Source organism: Lycorma delicatula, chromosome 10, assembly GCF_047948215.1.
Source record: "Lycorma delicatula isolate Av1 chromosome 10, ASM4794821v1, whole genome shotgun sequence".
NCBI classification, from domain to species: Eukaryota; Metazoa; Arthropoda; class Insecta; order Hemiptera; family Fulgoridae; genus Lycorma; species Lycorma delicatula.
In genome coordinates this window covers 44,643,443-44,664,338 of record NC_134464.1, presented here as the reverse complement: position 1 = coordinate 44,664,338, position 20,896 = coordinate 44,643,443, and the positions used below count along the sequence as shown (strand labels likewise).

The following is a 20,896-nucleotide window of genomic DNA, read 5'->3' as shown; positions in this document are numbered from 1 at the left end:
AAAAACCATACTAAAAATTTTTAGATCATCCCTTTATTTAAATTTTTTGCTTTTTTTCAATTTTATGCTAATCAAATAAAAAATTGATAATCTGAAGTACTAGCACGCTTGAAATTTTCATAAATCAAAGAAATCTTTATTAACTTCTTACATGACTAGCATATCTTTTATTAATCAATAAATTGAATATTTATTTATACAAGGAGTATTCCATTTTAATTCATCAAATGATCAGTGCATCGCTATTTTTGATTTTGATTATATTTGGTATATGATAACTATCCACCTCGTAGTGGCCAAAAAATATATTTTTATATTTAAAAAAATAAATTTTCTTGAATAATAGAATATTTTCTAATTCACCAACAGTTAAAAATAGTGATTTTCGTCACTTTTTCCATGAACTGTAGCATTCTTAATTTACATCGGACAGAGATCACAAAGGACTTTTTGGAAAGAGTAAAGATGGGACTTAATCTTGGTATAATTCATTTTATTATATTATCATATCTTGTAATGTTTACTGAAATTAAGTTTACAAATTGTTTTTTTCAAATTTTGGGTCCAAAATAAATAATGAAGGGCTTAGGGGAAGAGGCCTTCCCAACCCCGTAGGGGGAAGACACCCACCTTGTGACGTTACCGATCGCCACACCAACCCCCCGTTCCAAGCCCTGAGGGGATTTGCCGGAGATCGTCTTTAGGCCCTCTAACTGATTACATCTCAGTCATCAGCGAGGCCTCGGTCGGGATGCCACCGATGTAAATGCCTCGGCAGACATTGGCATCAGTAAATATATATCAAATATCCTCTTCACGTAGGCCTCAAACGGACATCTTCACATCCAACCTAACGTGACTCCCTCAAACTAACTAACCGAAACCGCGGAAGCGCAAACCCCGCGTCTAGTACAGATTTGACAACACCGTTCGTGACTGTGAATGCTCAGAAAATGAACGAGTTTAAAGTTAAATCAGTGCTACACTCACACCAATCAAAATTTTGTTGTACGTAACATAGAAATTCAGACCTACACCCAAATAAGTCGACCAGTTTAGGTTACTTAACAAGGGGAACACAACCTCATTCCTGTCCGCGCAGGAGCCGGGGACAAACCCCGCACCACCACCCGGTCCCATCATGGTGTCTCGCGTGGCATCACCAAGTCACGATCAGGACCGACACTGGTCGCACCAGCGGCCAAATTGAATCACAAACAATACCAATATAACCGTTCCATGATGCCAATGCGCCTACCTCCAACCAATCCATTACCTAAGCCGGAACCCTAGCCACCCGGGATCTTATCAGGATCGAGTACCTCGATCAAACTCCCTCTGCAGACCTACACATCGTAAGGGCGCGAAGAAAACCAGGGTAAGAGGCCTATTTTTTTACATTTTAACTCTAAGGTACTAGTTATAATAACTTATAAAAACAACTGGAATGTTGGGTGTCCTGTCCTTCATTAAAAAAAATGGCCGTCAAATCGTAAGATTTTGAAAATGTCTTATTTTTGGAGCTCAAAAATCACATATGGATCAGGTGTCAAAAATCTGAAATTTTTACAGCAGTAAGTTCATTTTATGTAATTTAAAACGATATGAAATTTATTTTGTTACTCAAACGGTTTGACGAGTAATGAATACATCAAAACCGCTTAGGAAGGAACGCTGTGTTCCTTCTAACCGTAAACAACGTATCCAAAAATACTGATAATTAATAAATAGCAATTACAGAATGATAAATAATAATTACAAATTGATAAACAATTCAAATACATTAACAAGTAATTCAATTCACTTTTACCTTATTTTACACATGCTAATGGAAGTTATGAATAAATCTTGCTCCTTTTGATACAAACACAACTTAGTGTTCCTGTCATTTTTTTATTGAGTAGAACTGATAAGTCCTCATTCATCTTTGGTGTAATATTGTGTCCTCTTCCAGTAGTTGATAGAAAAATTTCTGAAGGCGTGAGAATCTTTAAAATATTTTCCAGTTGAACCCATGTTTGATTATCCCTCAATGATTTCTTGAAGTACCAGGACCCTGCGGATGGAAAAGTGTATTCGATATTCCTCTTCATTTTCATTTATTTTGACTTCAGTTACTTCGCTTAACTACCACTTTCCATCGTATACGCAGCAGACATAATTTTTACATTCTGGCTTTGGTAAACCTACAAAGCAATCAGAAACATGTTCAGATACTAACATAAATTTTTCTAATTCAGAGGTCACCCGGACTTTCAGAATACATTTTTGACTTGTTAGAACATAACTGTTTTTAAAATCGGTTGAAGTAAAATGGGATTACCCGATAAATATAATTTTATCATATTTTCAAGTGCATGTGAACATTTGTTGCATATATAAGTAAATGTATATTATAATTTTCCTAGTAAATCAGGCAAAATATTTGCGTTGATAAAATAATCATATGAAGGTATACAACAGCATTAATACAGAGAACAATGTTTTGTCATAACTTAAAGGTCATGTGGCAATATCTTTTAAAGGTCAAAGGACTGAATATAGTATGAAATTATGAACTGTTCCATACGTATATATTCTAATTATAGTGTTATGTTATAGATTAAATACCTAATACAGCAAATATTTATTTTTAATACAAATTAATCAATATATTGTATAAAATTAATGGAAATTTATAATATTTCAGTCGTTTACATTTTTCTTTTTAATTTTATTTTTCATTTTTATTTTATTATTAAATTCTTCTTTGATAATCTTAAGTAAATAAATAAAGGAAAAAATGAAGAAAGAAATCTTAATTAAATTGGATTTTTTTTTACTTTTGTTAAAAATTCTTTATTGACTTTTTAACTTTAATAACTGTAATTTACATATGTTATTTTAATTGTTTAAAAATAAAAAAAATATTTAAGAGCCATCCGGAAAGTCTGACAAATAAAACAGAAGATTTTGGTGAATTTAATTTTTTTTTTTAATTTTAATTTTTTTTTAATTTAGACCTACGACTTACCAAGTTTTTAATACCCTCAGTATAATTCGATTTGTCTAACTCTACTAAATAAGTGATTGTCTCAGCTTTAACCTCATTGTTTGAAATGAATCTTCGTCCAGTAAGCCATTCATTCCTTTAAGTTTAGAAAGAGGAAGTACTTCGTAAATCAGCTGATTTGGAAGTCGAGAGTTCCAGCGTTCAAGTCCTAGTAAAGGTAATTATTTTTATACGGATTTGATTACTAGATCGTGGATACCGTTGTTCTTAAATCTATACATCTAAGAAATGGTCGACCTGAGATTGAACAAGACTACACTTCACTTACATTCATACATATCATCCTCATTCATCCTCTGAAGTAATATCTAACGATAATTCTCGGAGGTAAAACAGAAAAAAAAGGAGAAAGAGGAAGTAAACCAAAAACGGCGAAACGAATCATTTAAAAGCACTTCAAAGCGTAGTTTATCGAGTTTTGTAGCAACAACCTGAGACGTATGTGCAGAAGCATTATCGTGGTGAAAAAGCACTTTTTGACTCTTATGTGGACATGTAGCCTGAATAGCACCCCTATAATTAATTCAGTTTATAACAGCTTGACCTAAATTTGATGCATTTTTCAGAAAATGTCAAAACTTATTTTATTTACTCTATCCGCAAACACGCAAAGCACGTGTCTGAAATTTTGCAGTACACTCGTCTAAAGAATTATACTTGACAAATATCATAGTAATTTGAACATATTTGCTCCACCTCTGGGTCGCCGAAAATTTTCTGAACGACCCTAGCAATGCTAAATAATATTGAAAGTAGTAGTTTATAAATAAGAATATTTGAAAATAAATTAGTTTATTTTATAAAAAAATTGTACAAATTATTTACTTATGTTTTATTTCAAATATGATAGGTACAATGTTTAATATTTAGAGAAGAAAAATAATAGTAGCATGGGCTTAGGAAATACATTAAAAATTAACTACTTACGGACACAATAGAATTTTGATTGATAGGTCTGTTTTTTTTTCAAAATTATTGTTCATTTCCTTTCGTGTATATAAAATAATATTGTAACATGCGGATTCTATCATGTTATAAAGTTGTTTATATAATTTTCTCTGTCTACTTTAAAATATTAGAAATAGTAATACAACGATGCGGTTATTTAATTTTTCTCATGAAACCAGTTTCAGTTTAATACAATATCATTAATACAAGTAGCCGATACAACTGGTTATAATTTCAATATATATTCAAGTTTACATGAGTATATCTTCCATCACATATATAAATATATCTATACATACACGTACGTGTATTTAAATTATTTATTTTATGATTTATAAGAACATGCTTTTAATATAAATACAGATAGTCAATGTATAAAGATGCTTTTTTAGCTAAATATATAATTTAACATAGGCTAAGCGGTAATGTAATAAATACTTTGATTTCCCGTAAAAACTCGATGTACGGTTTACCATAGTAAATACTATGCTTAATCTAATTTTTTAACAGTTATCATAAACCGATTATGTTCTTATTATTTTTAATTCCAGTTATTCAAGTCGTTTCTGTAAAACAGGTTTTTAAAAATTAAATTTCAAGCTTATTGGGAATACAGCCCTGTTGAATTTCAAGTGAATCGTTTCACAAAAACCGTAATTATAGGCAAAAAAATTGTGTTTTTGGGTAGGTTTTCAAGGTTAACCAAAACCGGAAATCCACCCTTCTGATGCACTTACTACGACAGAATTTTTTTTAAATTATTTTTTGGTATTTCTACAGTTATCGATAAAAGAAGGACTGACTGTACAGATATATTGTTCAGTTTAGTATTGATCATCTATATAGCCTCATATTTTCTTTTTCTGTTTAGCCTCCGGAACCACCGTAAGGTATTACTTCAGAGGATGAAAGAATATGTATAAATGTAAATAAAGTGTAGTCTTGTACAGTCTCAGATCGACCATTCCTGAGATGTGTGGTTTTTAATTGAAACCCAATCACCGAATAACACGGTATCCACGATCTAATATTCAAATCCGTATAAAAGTAACTTTACTAGGATTTAAACGTTAGAACTCTCGACTTCAAAATCAGCTGATTTGCGATGACGAGTTCACCATTAGACCAACCCAATGGGTATATAGCCTTATACTGCATAACGGAAAGTATACTAAATGGGTCAAGTTTTACATGTTGGAGTTTTTGCAAATCTTAACGTTTCATGATCCCCCTTTACCGAAAAAAAACACAATTTTAGCATAATTAAATTCCAAAAAGATGTATTTATGAATGTTGGCCTGTTTTTTTCTTATCTTTAGACTACATGGATCAAATTGGATAATATCTGACTTGATGGTTTGTTTTTTTTCTTAATACTTTTAATTTTCTCAACGATTACACAGTATGGTGACGAAATTTCCAATACAAAATTTCAAAAATTATTAATTTTCTAACTTCCTTCATCCAACATAATTATTTTCCCGATATTATTACATTTCCACTTTAAATATATATTTCTAATCGAAAATCTTTTTTTTTTTTTTAATAATCATTGATTTCCATAGTAACGACTTAATTTTCTTGCTTTATTTTGTAACCTTAATCGCAAATTTTGACATTGGTTAGAGGGAATAATTTATGATTATTTGTGCAACACTTTTACACATTATTGCTGAAAGAATAAAATCTGGAATGACTTGTTATTTATACATAGATGAATTTTTATTGGTGACATTGAATATGCATGCTTATTCCATCTCAGCCAAAACGTTTTTAGACTAATACAGGCTGAAGGACTACAAGAACGTTGCAATGTTCAAGATGATCGAAATATAAAAGAGAATACACAGACGATATGCGCATTACCATTTGTTCATGTAGACCGAGTTCTCGATTTTTTTTAATATCTTTATCGATGTGATTTCAAAGGAATTCCTTCCCGTAGCTGATTATTTTGAGTTCACATATATCCGCAGTAGACGTGGTCAAGAAAGAAGAAGAGCCATTATATATATCCTCCAAAGTAAGGGGAATTAATAAGACGCTTCGCTCCAACATTTTTGCGAGGAAAAACATTTCTTCTGAGAAATGGCACAACCGGTTTCAAGTTGTTGTTATTGGACGACATCATCCGATCCGAATTTATATGCATTTTTTAACAGAAATTCAAAAGCAACAAGGGTACACGGAAGCTAGAAAGCCTCGTTTTAAAATGATTGAAGACAAAATATTCAACATAGTTTCCAATCTTCAAGATTTGGTTGATGATGAATATTTCAAAACCGAATATTTAAAGATGAATATTTCAAAATTCTTGGATATTTCAAAACAGCATAATTTGGTTCTAATTTTAAGATTGGAATTATACATTTTAGTACTAATGTTCTTTTGGAAAAATATATTTTTGGAAATTTCGGATATTGAAATTTTTTCTTGTCATGTTTCGATTGGAACTTTTGTACCCCAACCGATTGTACTAGACGCCCCCCCTCCGTATTTCAAAATTTTACTCAGTGTGTGCAAATCTTTTCATATAATTCAATGTTTTTCAAATAGCTAAGATACTTTATCATGGTGTTAAGTTTTATTCCAAACTCCATAAAGAGTGGAAACAGAAATAAAACTTTTTCTTTTTTGTCGTTAACTAAAAATCACAATTTTATACTAATTAAATGATTCATTATATTTTCATATCACTGGTTGTGTATTTGAATAATTTCTGTAGGAATGTGGAATAATTTTCACCTAGTTCTGAAGAAATTCCCAGGGAAGCTATGATGCGGAAGGAAAATATTCACCTAGTCCTGAATAATTACTTGGTGAAGCCGGAGAATGTAACCTTTTTCATATTAAAAAAAAAAAATCAGTTTTAATCTTTCTATTGGACAGATAATGATTTTTTAAGGTTACATCTTATAAGAAGGTCATACCTCGTAAAACGCATAATTGTAAATAATTAAAATATTTTTTTTAGGAACAAAAAAAAAACAAAATCAACAATGTGTATTGTTTAAAAAATTACGCCAATTTTACGTTAATTCCAGATTTCCGTAATTGATTACTATTAAATGTGTTTATTAACCTTTTCTTGTCTTTTTCTTTTTGTTACAGCTTTGGATTTGGCTCAAAACAGCAATGTTCAGGATGCATTCGTTATCGCTGTTGAACAGCAAGCCAGAGAAAGGTTGGAACGACTCTCGGCACTCAAACGAATCAAACCTGTCGATATACAAGGCCTCTCTAAGCAGGTATTTATGAATTTCTATTAAACAAAAGTTTTAAAATTTAATGAAGTGTGTTAACTGTAAATCTAGTATTCTATTATTGTAAAATTAATAGCATAGCTTATTTTGTTGTATTTAACAAAATTAGAAATTGTTGCTTATGTATATACACAGAGTGTCATTTAAAGGTGATTCCAAACTCTAGGAAGAGATTCCGCTTAACATACTGAAGAAAAATGTCCAGTGAACATAGGTCCGAAAACGCATATTTTTCTGTCTGTCCGCCATTTTGTGATTTTCAAGGAAAAAATTATTTTTCAAGACTGTTCGAGATAGTTTAAAATAAAATATTTTAATAGGAAAAAAAATAACGATACTCTTCGTAAACAGATTTCAAAATGACGGTTATTTCAATTTTTCATTCTTAAATATCTTAGGAATTATTAGATTTATCAAATTGTTTTGTATTATAAAAATTAAGAAGGATTTTTTGTAAACACCTTAATCGTAAAAATCCGACGACAAATAACAGAGTTTTGCAATAACAGAGTTGCAAAAAGTTGGCCTAAACCGATATGGCGGCCATGTTGTTTTTTTTATTATCGTGACTCACGTGATAACTAAATCAAATTTTTCATGAAACCACGATAATAAATCACGGTAATAAAAAAACATGTTACTGGTGGCTATCCGCGCCACTCGTGCACCGTGCAATTACTATCAATGCTATTTCAACCATCAGCGTGCGTAAATCGAGTTTTTCTCTGTCCTCCAAGATAAACGCGTTTTTGTTGGTGGAAAATATATTTTCAGTCCATAAAGCAAATTTTCCGTTTTCAAAATGGCTTCAAGAGGCTCCAAAAATTCTGCAGATTTTTTTTGTTACATTTGTGGGGAAATAATCGAGGAAAGGAATAAAAGAAATACAAAAGGTTTCGTTCGACAAGTGTGCCTCATATATTTTGGAGTGAAAATAAGAGCTCAAGGCAAAACATGGGCGCCCCGCTAGGTTTACTACTCGTGTGTTGAAGGATTTAGACGGTAGTCAAAGGGTGAATAAGAAGCGTTCAGATTTGGTGTTCCAATGGTGTGGCGAAAGCCACGAAATCACATCAATGATTGTTACTATTGTTCGACTGGTGTCACGGTTTCAATTTGAAGAATAAAAAAACCGTTTTACGCCTGGTTTCTCATGATTCAGACGTACCAGTGCCAATTCTACCAGAACATTTTCCTAAAATAGACGGTTCCACAAGTGATTAGAATGAAAATAACATCGAGGAGTACGAACCAGGAGATAGCTGTGCACCAGAGCTTTATTCATAATCTGAACTAAACGATTTGGTTCGAGACTTACATCTGACCAAATAAAATTCAGACTTTGTTCAAGGCTTAAAGAAAAGAACCTACTAGCAGCTGGCACCTAATTTTCCTGGTTCGGGTACAGAGAAAAGGATTTCCTTCCATATTTTTCTGCACTGATATACAAGGACTTTTGACTCGATTTAACATTCCGTACGAAGTACCGATCGGAGACTGTTCATAAATTCGTACAAAAGAACCCTCAAAGTTTTCTTTTTTCACAATCGGAATAGGTATCCGTCAATACTCGTCAGATATTCTATCCATTTAAAAGATGGTTACCATAATTTTGAATTCGTTCTCGGTAAAATTAAGTACAACAATCATAAGTGGGTAACGTGCGGCGATCTCAAAATAATATCGATGCTCCTAGAACAGCAAGGAGGATACACAAACTGGTGTTGGTTTTACTGTGAATGGATAACACAGACAAAGAAAATTATTGGATAAGGAAAGATTGACCAAAAAGAGCTTCATTAGACCCGGAACCAAAAAATTTTCCGAAAGCTAGAACCAAATAAAGTTCTCCTTCCACCTCTCCATATCAAGTTAGATTTGCTGAAGCAGTTTGTGAAAGCCTTACCAAAAGAAGGTAAATGTTTTAAATACATCAGTGATAAATTTCCAGTTCAACCGCCAAAATAAATCAGGGTGTCTTTACTGGTTCTGACAAAGATGGTAATTTTGAGAAACAAATGGAAGTTGCAGAAAAAGAAGCCTGGAGAGCATTTAAGGACATAGTAACCAAGTTTCTGGACGATAAGAAGGATCTGAACTTCAAATCAGTTGTTAAGAACATGCTGCAGAAGTACAAAAATTTTGGCTTATCCATGAGCTTGAAGGTTCACTTCCTAAATTTACATGTGGACTATTTTCTTGATCTAGGTGCCGTTAGCGAATGGATGGGTGCGAGATGGGTTATCAGTATGTTACACCGAGATGAACGCTAAAGAAAACACTTCGACACATGAGATAAAATTGTAATAAATCGACAATGAAATAAAACTGTAAAATCGATATATGGAGTATATGTAAGTATTTTACATATTTCGTCCTTAAGGGTTGGTAAGAGGGGAAGTGGTATCCAAAGGCATATCGTACCCCATAAAAATAAATTAAATTAAAAATGCATTATAAGACTTATTTTGCGGCAATTTTCATAGAAATTGCCAGAAGACGGCAATGCAGAGTAGGGTGGGGGTTATTAACCCCCCACCTTCCCTTCAGACCAGTCTACTGTTTAGCTAGAATAACGCATAGTATAAGCCAAAAAAGTGAGTATGTTATATTAGTTATTATAAAATAAACGTTTTGTGTCTGATTGATTGTATCACACTTTCGCAATTACTAAATTATACTTCGTGCAAAACTCTATAAGTCGGTCCCCTCTTTCATTCCTTTTGCCCAGCCCGTATTCACCCACTATATTTCCTTCCTTGCCTTTTCCAATGCTTGCATTCCAATCCCCAACTATTATTAAATTTTCATCTCCTTTTACGTGTTTAATTGCTTCATCAATCTCTTCGTATACACACTCTACCTCATCATCATCATGGGCACTTGTAGGCATATACACGTTAACAATCGTTGTCGGTTTAGGTTTTGATTTTATCCTTATTACAATGATTCTATCGCTATGCGTTTTGAAATACTCTATTCTCTTCCTTATCTTCTTGTTCATTACGAAACCTACTCCTGCCTGCCCATTATTTGTTGACATCAAAAATTAATTTAAATGTCAGGAAAAGATTTTTTAAAGTATATGTTTGGAGTGTCGCTTTATATGGAAGTGAAACTTGGACAATCGGAGTATCTGAGAAGAAAAGATTAGAAGCTTTTGAAATGTGGTGCTATAGGAGGATGTTAAAAATCATGGGTGGATAAAGTGACAAATGAAGAGGTATTGCGGCAAATAGATGAAGAAAGAAGCATTTGGAAAAATATAGTTAAAAGAAGAGACAGACTTATAGGCCACATACTAAGGCATCCTGGAATAGTCGCTTTAATAAAGCAACTACTTGGAAGGACAAGTAGAAGGAAAAAATTGTGTAGGCAGGCCACGTTTGGAATATGTAAAACAAATTGTTAGGGATGTAGGATGTAGAGGGTATACTGAAAGGAAACGACTAGCACTAGATAGGGAATCTTGGAGAGCTGCATCAGACCAGTCAAATGACTGGACAAAAAAAAATCTTTACTGTTGAAAGTTTAGAAATTGTAATAAAGATTATTAATATAAACGCATATACATTTTTGAGCAAACATATACGCGCTTATGCGGTGAGCCACCGTGATGATTTATTTGAAACTTGATGCTTGTGTGGGGGTATAAAAATGCTTGAACATATGGATATAAAAATTATATTACTAAGTATGAACAAAAAAATAATAGGAAAAAATAATTTTTACCGGAGAAGAAATGTTTTTTTGATTACCTAGTTTGCCCAATTACAACTGAGAATTATTTAGAAAGACTGTTATTTGGAAGCATAGCTGCCAATGTCCAAACCTCCATATATAATTATAAATTATCACAGACATATTTAGTCATACTAAAAGAGAGCGAGAGAGATATTATTATATCTTATTTATTACATTTTTAATTAACAATAATATAAATATTTCCTGTTATTTCTAAAGACATATGTTTTCTCGTCATAATTAATGATATGGAAAAATACGGTACTCGACAGAGATTAATAAATTATGTTGTTTACATATCATAAACGAGTATAATATTATATTTATTATTAAAAATGTTAATCAAAAGCTGCTACGATTTACTTGTAACGAACAAGATATCAACATGAAATATCATAACACAAAAATCGTATCAGATGTTTAAACGGCTGACACACTTTACTATATTGGCTATATTGCTGTGTTGCTATGGAAATTTTTACAAAGTAATCAGAATTAATTGGCTGAGAGTCGACATTAACTGGTTTAGAAGCGATGTAACAACTGTCAAGGTTGTTCTAAAATATTGTTTCTCGACGTTTCATGACCCAGGAACCGCAAGAAAAACAAAAAAAAGTGGAAGGTAATGTTTACATAGTATGTATGTGTGCTGGCGTGTTGAGGCTTAATAACTTTTGACTGGATAAGCCGATTTTGATGACTGTAGAGAATCGTGTTTGTGAGGTAAATTGTTGTTAAAATTTTGGGGTCAATATCTCCATAATTATGTACACGTGCACATAATCCACCGAGTTGGTTTAGTGGTGAACTCGTCATCACAAATCAGCTGATAATAAAGTCAAAAGTTCTAAGGTTCAAATGCTAGCAAAGGCAGTTACTTTTATACGGATTAGAATACCAGGTTCTTTGGTGGTTGGGTTTCAATTAACCACACATCTCAGGAACGGTCGACCTTTTTTTTCTGTAGCCTCCGGGAATCACCGTCAGGTATATGTGGTTAATTGAAACTCAACCACCACAGAACACTCGGTATCCGCGCTCTAGTAATCCGTATAAAAGTAACTCCCTTTGGTAGGATCTAAACGTTGGAATTCTCGATTTCGAAATCAGCTAATTTACGAAGACGCGTTCACTAATAGACCAACCCGGTAGGGTTAGAAATGGTCGACCTTAGTTCATTATCCCTTACTCGCTTGGGCCTGACATACAATCAAGTAAAGCTCAGCTCAGGAGAGCGTCCTTCAACTCCGTCCGGTATGGCAGTTCAGTCCTCCCGGTGGATCTTTTTTATCGCCTAATCTCCGAGAAGAGGTGTACCAGACCCGACTATGTCGTTCCCGGGCTCCTCCCTGGAGAACTGGTCTCGTTGTCTACTTTTTAATGCCTCACGCCTCTCACCACGAACAGAAAGAACCAGGCTTGACCAAGCCGCCCCCGATCCCCCACACAGCAGCCGGGTCTGGGTCTTTAATTTTGCCACATTCCAGCCTAAGGACCCCGGAGTCCCCGGTCGATATCGTAACTGACACATCTCGGCCCGACTCTCACGACCGGGGCTATCCGCCCTTCCCTAACTTTAAAATCCACGCCGGCGCCCCTTCTCGACTTTGTTGCGTAGCACTTTCGTGGCAAACGAATTAAAAGCCCTCCAATTTTCATCTGATGTCAAAATAAAACGAATTAAACTCTCTGGCTGGAGTCCACCCAGGCCAGCCTGCCTACGTAAAACGCGCCATTATTCACACTCGATGATTGTATGTTCCGCAGTATGCACCCTACTACAATACATGCAGCAAGGGGAATTACGTCTGCCGAACCTGTGCAAATAATACTCGAAAGTCCCATGACCTGTTAACAATTGTCATGAAGAAAGAAATTCATTTCGCCATGTAATTGGAATGTCTAAACAGAAAAAGAGAGAGTTCTTGTGTACATGCTTATCTTACCGCTTTTTGATAACATTTGGCCTTCAAATTCCTCCTTCCCCAAAAATCGAAAAAAGCTATTCTTTTATTTATTGCATATTTTTTTAACCGATTTTTTTATGTCTTTCTAAACTTAGTAGTAGTGACTCAAAAAAAAAAAAAAAATACTTTGGGGGCAATATTGGATATAGGGGGAACCGATCAAAGTTTTCCACCCGCCGAAAAAAAAAATCTTAGGTAATTTTTTATTGGTTGTACGCTTTTCTCTGGAATTTCTTGCATTTAACACAGTAAACGTAAGAAACATTTTTTGTTTTTTTTTTTTTGTTTATTAAAACATATAATATTACCATAAAATTCCTGAAGTATTATATTTTAACTATATTAATTGGAGTTTAAAAACAAGAAAATAACTTTATTTGATTGTTGTTTTCCTTAACATTATTTTTTATTTAAAATATGGATATCATTTTGCGGCTATTGCAAACAACTTCTTTTTTTTTTAATTTTTCTTTATAAGTAAAGTAAAAAACCATTATAATTATGAAGTTTAAATGATTTTAATATTTAATTATGATTAAAATAATCATTTTTCTTTTAATGACATTGATGATTTAAAATAGAGATTATATTTTTTCATTATTAATAACTGCGGTTACACCATTGTTTATTATGTAATCATTCATCTTATTATAATTATCTTCATATACATATATATATATATAAAATGCATTTCTTATTTATTTTATAACCTTGGTAGCAAGGACAGTTTCTATAAAGACCTAAATAACAATACACAATTATAAAATAAATTATCATTAATTAATATTTTTATTATTTTATTTAAGCCTTTTTGTAAATTAATTGGTGGATAAATTTCGTTTATATTCATTAAATAAATGTTTTTTATATTTAATAATAATTTACATAAAGTTGAGTTTCTATTTGTAATTATATTTATAAGTATTTATATTATAGGTCTAATTAAATACAATTACTTTTGTTTTATTTATTTATCTTAATTTAATACAATTATATAAATTAATTACCGTAATCATTGTATTATAAAAGTTAATTTTATTATAAAATAAAATAATACCCTAATAAAAATATTATTTATCAAATTATGATATTTTTATGTATTTACTAACCTTTTAAATATTATCCTTTAAGACTAAACTTGTTAGGTTAATCATTTAATTATAATAATTACCATATCTCTATTAGTGTTTTTTTTTTTTTACTTTTTCGTTATTTTTATGATTAATTTCATTAAATAATTGTGTAATGTGTTATCACAATATATTTTACTGCTATATATTATTGTTAGTTATATTTTAAGGCTAATCATAATCCTATTTCCACAAATAAAATTATTTAAATAGTAATGTCGACTTTAAAATAAATTTTTTTTTGTTATTTAAATCAATAATAAAGTAGAATTTTTTAATCTTTGAGCCGTTGCCAAGAAACGATAAATATTAATACAATCTATCTATACAAATTTACCTATGTAAATAAAAATGTAAATGTTAGTTTGTTCAAAATCTGAAATCACCGAAAGTTCACTGATTGCTTTGAAATTTTGACACAACGTTGCATTCGAATACGCGCATGTTTTTATATACCTACTACTTATATACCTAAGATGTCACACATGGTACAGGTAAAAACATGTTTTTTCTTGAAAAGCAGCGCTATTTGTTGGATGTAAAAGCAATACACGCTATATTCAATTATTACGATTCCTTTTCAATGTTTACGATTTGTGTGTCCTCTATAGACTAAAAAACTACAGATTTACGAGAGGGGGAAAAAGGAAAAAATTGGAAAAGGTAAAAGGGAAGAAGGTTAAAATAGAAAAAAGAAAAAAAGGGAAAAGGTGAAAAAGAAATGGAAAGGGAAAAGGTGAAAAAAAGGGGAAGGAGTGGAAGAGGAATGGGGAAAGGGCAATGAGGGAAAGATGAATAAAGGAAAAGGAAGGAAATTGGGCAAGGGTAATTTGGGGAAAGAGTGTGGGAAAGGGGAAAAGGGAGAGTGAAAAGTTAAATTTTGTGAGGTTCCATTAGTATAAAATAAAACATATATTCTGTTTTCACAATTTAATTTTGATTTACTGTAAACTTGGTTTAGTTTAAAATAATATGAATTTGAAGATTTATATATAAATGAACTACCACTAGAAGTGATAAAAAATGTTGAAGTGATAAAAACTCAATAAACAAAGATATGTTTTAAAACCAATTGATATGTTTTAGAACATTTTAAAACAAGATAAACAAAGATATGTTTTAAAACAAATTGATATGTTTATAACATTTTAAAACAAGATAAACAAAGATATATTTAAAACAAATTATGTTTTAGAACATTTTAAAACAAGATAAACAAAGATATATTTTAAAACAAATTATGTTTTAGAACATTTTAAAACAAGATAAACAAAGATGTATTTTAAAACAAATTGATATGTTTTAGAACATTTTAAAACAAGATAAACAAAGATATATTTTAAAACAAATTGATATGTTTTAGAACATTTTAAAACAAGTTAAACAAAGATATGTTTTAAAACCAATTGATATGTTTTAGAACATTTTAAAACAAGATAAACAAAGATATATTTTAAAACAAATTGATATGTTTCAGAACATTTTAAAACAAGTTAAACAAAGATATATTTTAAAACAAATTGATATGTTTTAGAACATTTTAAAACAAGATAAACAAAGATATGTTCTAAAACAAATTGATATGTTTTAGAACATTTTAAAACAAGTTAAACAAAGATATATTTTAAAACAAATTGATATGTTTTAGAACATTTTAAAACAAGATAAACAATGTCTAAAACAAATTGATATGTTTTAGAAAATTTTAAACAAAGATATGTTAAAATTATAAACAAAGATATGTTTATAACAAATATGTTAGGAACATTTTAAAACAAGTTAAACAAAGATATATTTTAAAACAAATTGATATGTTTTAGAACATTTTAAAACAAGATAAACAAAGATGTATTTTAAAACAAATTGATATGTTTTAGAACATTTTAAAACAAGATAAACAAAGATATGTTCTAAAACAAATTGATATGTTTTAGAACATTTTAAAACAAGTTAAACAAAGATATATTTTAAAACAAATTGATATATGTTTTAGAACATTTTAAAACAAGATAAACAATGTCTAAAACAAATTGATATGTTTTAGAAAATTTTAAACAAAGATATGTTAAAATTATAAACAAAGATATGTTTATAACAAATATGTTAGGAACATTTTAAAACAAGTTAAACAAAGATATATTTTAAAACAAATTGATATGTTTTAGAAAATTTTAAACAAAGATATGTTAAAATTATAAACAAAGATATGTTTATAACAAATATGTTAGGAACATTTTAAAACAAGTTAAACAAAGATATATTTTAAAACAAATTGATATGTTTTAGAACATTTTAAAACAAGTTAAACAAAGATATATTTTAAAACAAATTGATATGTTTTAGAACATTTTAAAACAAAATAAACAAAGATATATTTTAAAACAAATTGATATGTTTTAGAACATTTTAAAACAAAATAAACAAAGATGTATTTTAAAACAAATTGATATGTTTTAGAACATTTTAAAACAAGATAAACAAAGATATGTTCTAAAACAAATTGATATGTTTTAGAACATTTTAAAACAAGATAAACAAAGATGTATTTTAAAACAAATTGATATGTTTTAGAACATTTTAAAAAAAGATAAACAAAGATATGTTCTAAAACAAATTGATATGTTTTAGAACATTTTAAAACAAGTTAAACAAAGATATATTTTAAAGCAAATTGATATGTTTTAGAACATTTTAAAACAAGATAAACAATGTCTAAAACAAATTGATATGTTTTAGAAAATTTTAAACAAAGATATGTTAAAATTATAAACAAAGATATGTTTATAACAAATATGTTAGGAACATTTTAAAACAAGTTAAACAAAGATATATTTTAAAACAAATTGATATGTTTTAGAACATTTTAAAACAAGATAAACAAAGATGTATTTTAAAACAAATTGATATGTTTTAGAACATTTTAAAACAAGATAAACAAAGATATGTTCTAAAACAAATTGATATGTTTTAACAAATTGATATATGTTTTAGAACATTTTAAAACAAGATAAACAATGTCTAAAACAAATTGATATGTTTTAGAAAATTTTAAACAAAGATATGTTAAAATTATAAACAAAGATATGTTTATAACAAATATGTTAGGAACATTTTAAAACAAATTAAACAAAGATATATTTTAAAACAAATTGATATGTTTTAGAACATTTTAAAACAAAATAAACAAATATATATTTTAAAACAAATTGATATGTTTTAGAACATTTTAAAACAAAATAAACAAAGATATATTTTAAAACAAATTGATATGTTTTAGAACATTTTAAAACAAGATAAACAAAGATGTATTTTAAAACTAATTGATATGTTTTAGAACATTTTAAAACAAGATAAACAAAGATATGTTCTAAAACAAATTGATATGTTTTAGAACATTTTAAAACAAGATAAACAAAGATATATTTTAAAACAAATTGATATGTTTTAGAAAATTTTAAACAAAGATATGTTAAAATTATAAACAAAGATATGTTTATAACAAATATGTTAGGAACATTTTAAAACAAGTTAAACAAAGATATATTTTAAAACATATTGATACAACTGGACTAATATCTTTTGTAGGTATGGAAAAACATTCAAACCTATCAAATAATTTAAATAACATATCGAATAGTTTAAAAAACCGGATTCTCATACTGAATTAGAAAAAGGATCACTGTTTTTTTGTCAACCATGTTTAATTCCATGGTGAAGATATCAGGAAAATTATATAGGAAGCAGCCTAGATAAAAGGAAAATTTGTCGTAAATAAGATTCGAAAATGAGATAGTATTTAAAAGAGATTTCGAACAGGATATTCAATAGATGACATTTTGAAAGTATATCTGGAAATAAAGAGGAATCGGGATGAACATAGTGTAAGTGGAAGGGGCCTGCCTAAAAACAGATTACCGTATCATATGATATTGAATTGTAATAACTCAAATAATTAATACAATTTTTTTATTTAGGTAATTAGAATCTGCTTGTAAAATCATAATTCCGTTGTTAAACGTGGTTTTTTTCTTTTCCCTTTAAAAACCTTCAATCCTCGGTTAATTTTTTAATCTTCTGAGGAAATATTATCGTTTTCATAATATATATTTATGTTTGTCAGTATTGTTAATAAATAATATCCTGCTCAAATCGAGGTAAAAATGGTTCGATCTCTCTAATTTCCTGACTATATGTAGGAATTTTAAACTTTCTTCGAATTGGGTTTAATTTTCCTTATTCTTAATTCCTCATATTTGATTCTATTTATTAGGTCTGATTCTGCTTTGTTTTTCATGCAGGAGTCTCCGATCTTGGATTTTTTTTATATATAGTCCCCGTTCATTCGTGGTGTTATTTTTTACGAAAAGTACTGTTAACCGACCCATTATTTTATTTATGATTGTAAAATACGTCAAATAAAGCTATTACTGTTTTATTCCAGTTTTGAGTTTTCATTTTGATAGTTTATGTTTTTCCTCTGTGATAACTTTATTTTTTACTAGTTAAAATTTGTATTCAGTTCCTGATATGGATGGTTGACCCTCTTAACCTTCATTTAATTTTCCGTTGACTTAATTTTCTTCTGTTTCTTAATTAAATTTTTTTTTCATTTACTTTTTCTTCGCTTCTATTTCAATGCAACCTCATTTGTTATATATTTTCATTTACCTGATAGTCTACATTTCTACTGACCTTCAAATCTTGCCTTGCTTTTTTGCAATCATTAAACATAAATAAGAATAAAATTTTATAGAAAAAATTAACAAAGTTTAATTTACGATAAAATTTAATGATATTATTATTGCGATTTTTTATTCGTTTCAATGTTATTGGTTAATTTCATTCCACTACTTACTTGCTAACAGATAAAAATTTTATGGGAATAATTAGGAACTGATTGCAATCGTATACTAAAGAAATTAATTGTAAAACTTTGGGTAATAAATAAATTATATTTAAAAAAGTATTATAAATTTGTTATTTAAAAATAAAAAGAACCCTTTTTCAAGCTTCAAAAAATTCTATACATAATAATATTACATGTTAATATCTATCCCTTCCGCTCTACATATATAGGTAATGTAGTTTACAATTAATTTATGGCTTTCCATTATTTATATACCAGTATTTCTTATGGCTATGACGCATCTGAGGTACAAACGGCAGTAGTCAAGAGTTTATTTCACTGAGAGTAATGATGTACACTACGCAACCGATCCTTTTACTGGAAGGAATGAAGGAGTAATTTTTCGAGCTAAATGTTTTGATGGGATTGGCATGATGAAAATATCTAGCATATATTCGGATCTGTTAAAAAGGAATTTTTATTCTCACTTTCTTTAATAAGCCTGGCATGGGATGTTTGTTTTCTTTTGGAATTATATGCCACTTTTAGGTTGGTCTTAGTCTCAATTTAGATTGAGACTACGATTGTTATGGCTATGGGAGGTAAAATACAGTAATATTTAATAGTTATGTTTATTAGTGAATATTTTATTTTCAGTTAAGTAGTTAAGTTATATTTAACGTTTTATTTATTTCTTTTTAATAGAAGCTTAATATCGCGGTTCATAGAATCGTTAAAATGAAAAGTTGTTTTGCATTATTACCAGCCAATTTTCTGTTTAACAACAATTATAATTTTATAACTGAAATTTATTTTCAAAAGATCGGAGGAAAGAAAATTTGTTTCAACTGTTTTTTATTTGAGCTATTACACTTATCAATTATCCTACTAAAGGGAATTTGTATGTGTGTCTGTCTATGTGTACGACCGTCCCCCTTAGCTTAGTAAATAAAACACCAGTAGTCCGACTGATGTCATTCCGTACAACCGTAAATAATAATTTGCTCAGATAACAAGTACTAATAACTAGCGGAAAATCCCGATTCGTTAGTACATGTCTTGTGGTGGTCAGATGTACACTTTTTATATTATATTATAAATTATTATATATTTATTACTTGTACTTGTTATTATTTATACTTGTAATACATATTTATTTCTTTAATCGATATGAGGTCTGTAAATAAAGTAATGAGACCGGTTCAGAAAAACCTTTTGTTTACAATCCAATTATACATGGACTCTATCACCTTCGAAATAGTTACCTTGGAAAGTCACGCAACGCATTAAATGGTTTTGCCATTCTTCATAGCAGTGTTGGAACTCAGAGACCGGAATATCCTTCAGATAGTCGGTTACATTTTTTTAAAAGTATTTTCTACTGTTCCAAAAATGGTGTCCTTTGAAATGTTTTTTAAAGACTGGAGCAGGAAAAAGTAATAGGAACTCAAATCAGGTGAATAAGGTGGTTGAGAATCTAACAGGAATGTTTTTTTTCCCAAAAACTCATTAATTGAGAAGTGTAACTAGGTGGATTGTCATGATGCAGCATCCTGTTGTCTTTGATGGCTGGTCTCACGCGGGAAACTCTTTTCCGCAGTCTTTCAAGAATTTCTCTCTAAACATATTGATTTACAAGTCTAACCTGTAAAAAAAACTCCTTCTAGACAATGCCATTACTATTGAAGAAACAAATTAACATTGTTCTGATTTTTGATTTGCTCATTTTTGCTTTTTGGGGACATAGTGAAATGAAATGTGCCACTCCTTGCTCTGGCGTTTTGTTTCTGGGTCATAGTCATACCCAAGATTCATCATCAGTAATAAAATTTTTCAGAAAATCAGGATCAGTTTAAATTCGCCATAGAAGATTGCGGCACACTTCTACCCTGTTGTTTTTCTGTTCAACAGTGAGGTTTTTTGGGACCAATTTTGCACAAACATTT

General features: G+C 29.8%; 1 protein-coding gene across 1 annotated transcript in view; it reads left to right on the top strand.

The window, feature by feature from the left end:
- LOC142331720 (protein PALS1-like) overlaps positions 1–20,896 on the top strand; it is a 651,443-nt gene that overhangs the window by 291,337 nt on the left and 339,210 nt on the right. The window contains exon 4 of the mRNA XM_075377757.1: positions 7,112–7,248. Within this exon, the coding sequence (XP_075233872.1) occupies positions 7,112–7,248 (137 nt within the window). The remainder of the gene's footprint in view (positions 1–7,111; positions 7,249–20,896) is intronic.